The sequence below is a fragment of the Sphaeroforma arctica genome, assembly GCF_001186125.1.
Source record: "Sphaeroforma arctica JP610 unplaced genomic scaffold supercont1.723, whole genome shotgun sequence".
NCBI lineage: Eukaryota > Ichthyosporea > Ichthyophonida > Sphaeroforma > Sphaeroforma arctica.
In genome coordinates, this window is record NW_014039835.1 from 35021 (window position 1) to 39431 (window position 4411).

Here is a 4411-nt window from a genome sequence, read left to right on the forward strand (position 1 = left end):
TATATATATATATATATATATATATATATATATATATATATATATATATATATATATATATATATATATATATATATATATAAATATATATAGATGTATATATATATACTATACACATACATACACACACACACACACACACACACACACACACACACACACACACATATTATATATATATATATATATATATATATATATATATATATATATATATATATCAATATGGATAAAGCATATCAGCAGGGGTTGTGTTCTAAACTAGCAACATAAGTCAAGCAGAACCATAGCAAATGTACAACGATGACTGTTTCATATTTTATCGATTAGATTTTGTTGACGGCCTATTTCGTTCGACAGTACCATTCAAGTTGTCTATTGATTGAATTGTGAAGAACTAGGTATGTAGACATAAAATATACGATCGTTGTGTAAATACACATGTGGTGTTGGTCACTGTCGCACAACGGTTGATACTCGGCTACACCTTTTAGACATGTCGACGCACTTGTGCATAAATACGGTACGATATCTTTCATCTTCACTCTATAAATAGTGATTTTTCATCGTATATTGTGCGCGTGTCTCCCATCAGATACCAGTTCACGACATACCGCATTTATTGTACATCAGTACATGTCATTCACCTCTATCGGTATACGTTCGCCTCAGTGGCCTTCGTAAAATGTATTTTATTTCCGAAATCGAAGACTGAGTTGCTCACAGCCAAAAGTTAATGATACGATTGGCACTGAAAATATCAGATAGAATGCAACTTGCTAATGATAGTCTACTTTTTATTTTCAATTCCTGTTTAATAGGCTAAGCTACTAAGAAATATAATTACATCATATCCATGAATATCTCAAGGACCTCTTCACAGTTGGACATCTTGAATTGCGGGAACACGCCATCAAGGCCGTCCGTTTTCTTGCTTGAATCGGTATCTAATCCCAATGCTTTCTTGGCATCACCCAGTTGTCCGACGAACCCAATTACCAGTGCGGCAGTTGGCTGCGAAACATCAAATGCTCCTACGGACACAAAAGGCTGAGTGCCTGTGTTGATCTGGAAGTGCATACTGCCTCTAGGGAAGAAGAATGTGTCTCCCATAGTGACGTGCTCTAACCTCAGCGTATTATCTCCCACTCCGTATGTTCCGATGATACCTTCACCCATTACAACTGTCTGGATTTCAGTCGCATCTGAGTGTACGTGTGGTGCGACGGCACCACATTCGTTGAGGCGGAAGGCTACTGTGCTCATCCCAACTCCATTGATGTCGGGCCAATTTCCTTTGGCTCCACCTCCTGATGATTTGGGCATGTCGTTATCGCCCACTGATAATTTTAAACCTCCTCCGGGCCCCGTAAGCTGTGGATTGTTCAACATAAAGTCGCTGTCAAATGCCTTCTCTGGGGCAACAAATGCGTTGGTATAGCTTGTGGCCAGGGCACAGATTAGTAGGGTGGCTGTAGAACACTTCATTTTTGGATATATTTTAGTATTCAACTTCGGCGGTAGATATCAGAATGGTTAGTAGTGATGTTGTGAATATATAAAACGAACTTTAATCCATATTTATAGTGCCACATTAGTACAAGTTGTTTGCTTTCAGGAGAGCAATCTTACAAAGTATATGTATTTCCGCGTGTTTATTGTACGATCGGTGTTTTGTAATAAATTCAAATAACAGAAAAGCGTGACAAATTCAAGCACTGTAATAGCTTTGGTTAGCCGAATACGCAATAGTTCTAGTATTTCGTGAAAGACGAAGTTCATATGAATATATGTATTGAGGTAAACGCTATATGTAAAGTGTAGTGAGAGTTGAGGCAGCACTGCAAAGCAAGACATGCATCACATGAGGCTCACATTCTCATTATTGTTTCTTGGCTATCTGACTCTCATCTGAATTAGGTATCAAGAGGGCAGTACTCGAAATCTACTATTGACGGGACTAGGAAATTGGAGGACTAAAATATTTCAAAAATAAGTTGGAGTTTGGACTGGAGAATGCCTGGAGACTATATTACGTTATGTATGGCTATTTATATGTACTGAATAAAAGTTGAACGGAAATATAAAGTTTTATCTTTTTTACAGGTCTAAACAGCTAACAAAGTTCTCAAAAGTGCACTTAAGACTATTGTTCATTTTGATCGAAATAGGTGTTAGTGTTAATAGTTTGGTGTCAAAATATTTAGTATAGGACAGTCTTGAGAACCTGATATGTGCACCCTATTTAATTACTTCGGGCTCCGGCTATATAGTATATAAGTTGAAGGTATACGCTTATTTTTTCGATCTGAAAAAGGTTTAACGGGAAACGCCTCAAGCCTGGAGTCTCGGAGAGTGCAGAGTTGCCAGTAGCGGAGTAGCCTCAGTGGCCCATGAAATTCAGAATGAAGTAAGTTATGCTGTTTTAAGATATATTGGAGTAGATCTACTCTGTATACCATATTAGGAGAATTGAAAAATCAAAGTATCTAACTTCCACGAGTCTCCAACTGCTATGTACATTCACATTGTGATTGTAGTTTGTACTGCAACACAATCAGTCGATCACTAACTCAATCAGCAATCACAAATTGATATTATTGGTCACTATATACCAATAGTCAATAGAAACCGTTATATTGAGAGCTAGTAGACTGTAAAGAGTGGAGACTACTCTCAATATACTCATCTACTACTAGACCTAGTACATAGAGAGAGAGAGAGAAGACTCATTATAAAACACCGCTGACGTCGGTGGGGAACTATAAGCTCCTAAAAAGTTGGGCGGGAAATAAGTGGAATTTTGTTTTTATATATTGCGAATCCCAGTTCCGAGCAAACAATAGAAAAGGGCATCATAGTATCCCTCCTCTAATAGTAATTAAACTGCACATGGGCAATAATTTTATTTCGGTTAACATTTATTACGTCATTGTAGTTCATTATCTTCTCTACTGAGCATAGAGTAAATAGACATCATTGTGGTTTTTACTTTTTTCCTCATTTTGTAATTCTCTATAGCAAACTTCAACGTTTCTCTTCAACTGCTGGTACCACATCGTGATTCTTGTATTAGGCCTTTGTATGTTTATGTACAGGGTCTCAAATGGGCATAAAAATCTTTATTTAATTCCTTATTTGGATTAAATAAAGTTTTGAGGGACCTAATAGCTAGCGCTTTTAGTGATGAAATTGAGCTCTCTAAAAAGGTCTATAGAATCTGTATTAGGGTTGTTTTTAAAAGAGTGTGATATTGAAAAATAAAATGCGGTCCGGACAGTCCAAACGACTTATTGGGCATATGGGACAATGGACAGGTATTTTTTTTTCGGACCAAACGGACTGAACAATGTTTGATTTAGAAGACTATGACAAGACCTATATATTTCCGGACGGACTGGACATGACCAGGACATGTCCGTAGTTGTACAAGTACACTAGTATTTACAACCCTGTAAAATACTGTAGCCCAGTCCAATTACTCCAATATCTATGGCATTTCAACTAGAATAGAAATCTTGTTTCTTTCATACATTAAAAAAACCACAACAATAGACTTCTGGAGTTCTGGTCTTGGAATCTGGATATCGACGACCACATATTTTATATCTCAGAGTATATCTCAGAGACTCAGACTCGGAGTCTCTGACTAGAAATCAGGACAAGAAAAATTTCTCGAGATTTCGTATGGTACATGTCACATGTGGTAAACTGGTAATGTGTATTGTGGGCAGTGGTCCGTGGGCAGTGGTCCGTGGGCAGTGGCCAGTGGGCAGCAAACAGGTTCCGGAGTCTCAGACTCTCAGCGACTATTTTTAACAAAACAAATAAAAAACAATAAGCTATACTGTCCACTGACCTCCAGTGTAAATACAGCAGAGACCTATTTAAAAAAGCACTGTTCTGTACAAATTGTATTTGCTTTTCTTATTGTTCTCTATTTTTTAAAAACAAAAACAAACCAAAAACAATCAAATATATGTAAATATGTTTGTAATTTTAAAATATATTTAGCCGTCTGAAACAAACATAAATATGATACTATTTGATTTTAGTTAAAAAAACAAAAACGATAGTATAAAATTAAAATTTGGGTCTGAAAATCATTTTTAACAAGGTGGTCTTCGGACAAGGCATCGGAGTTCGGACTGCTGGTTTCATACCTTTATCAGCTTTTTTAAACGCATACATTCCGATGCGTTAGCGTTAAACTATTAACGCTGTCGACAACTCGACATCCCAGGCCCATACTAATTGTCAGACGTTAAATATATACACATTCTATAATAAGTTTTTATCGTGCGTACATATGTACTACATACATAGAAAAGAAACAATCATTGTTTTGTTTTTGATATTTTGTTGGTTTTTTATATAAAAATTATATAAAAATTATGCACTAAATCAATAT

The 4411-nt window shown here is 36.3% G+C and overlaps 1 protein-coding gene across 1 annotated transcript; it reads right to left on the reverse strand.

The window, feature by feature from the left end:
- Positions 1-776: 776 nt before the first annotated feature.
- On the reverse strand, positions 777-1488 carry SARC_08244 (hypothetical protein; the record flags this gene model as incomplete). The annotated part of the gene is made up of 1 exon (XM_014297791.1): positions 777-1488. One exon carries the CDS (start codon positions 1486-1488, stop codon positions 844-846), a length of 645 nt encoding a protein of 214 aa, XP_014153266.1. The 3' UTR covers positions 777-843.
- Between the last annotated feature and the right edge of the window lie 2923 nt (positions 1489-4411).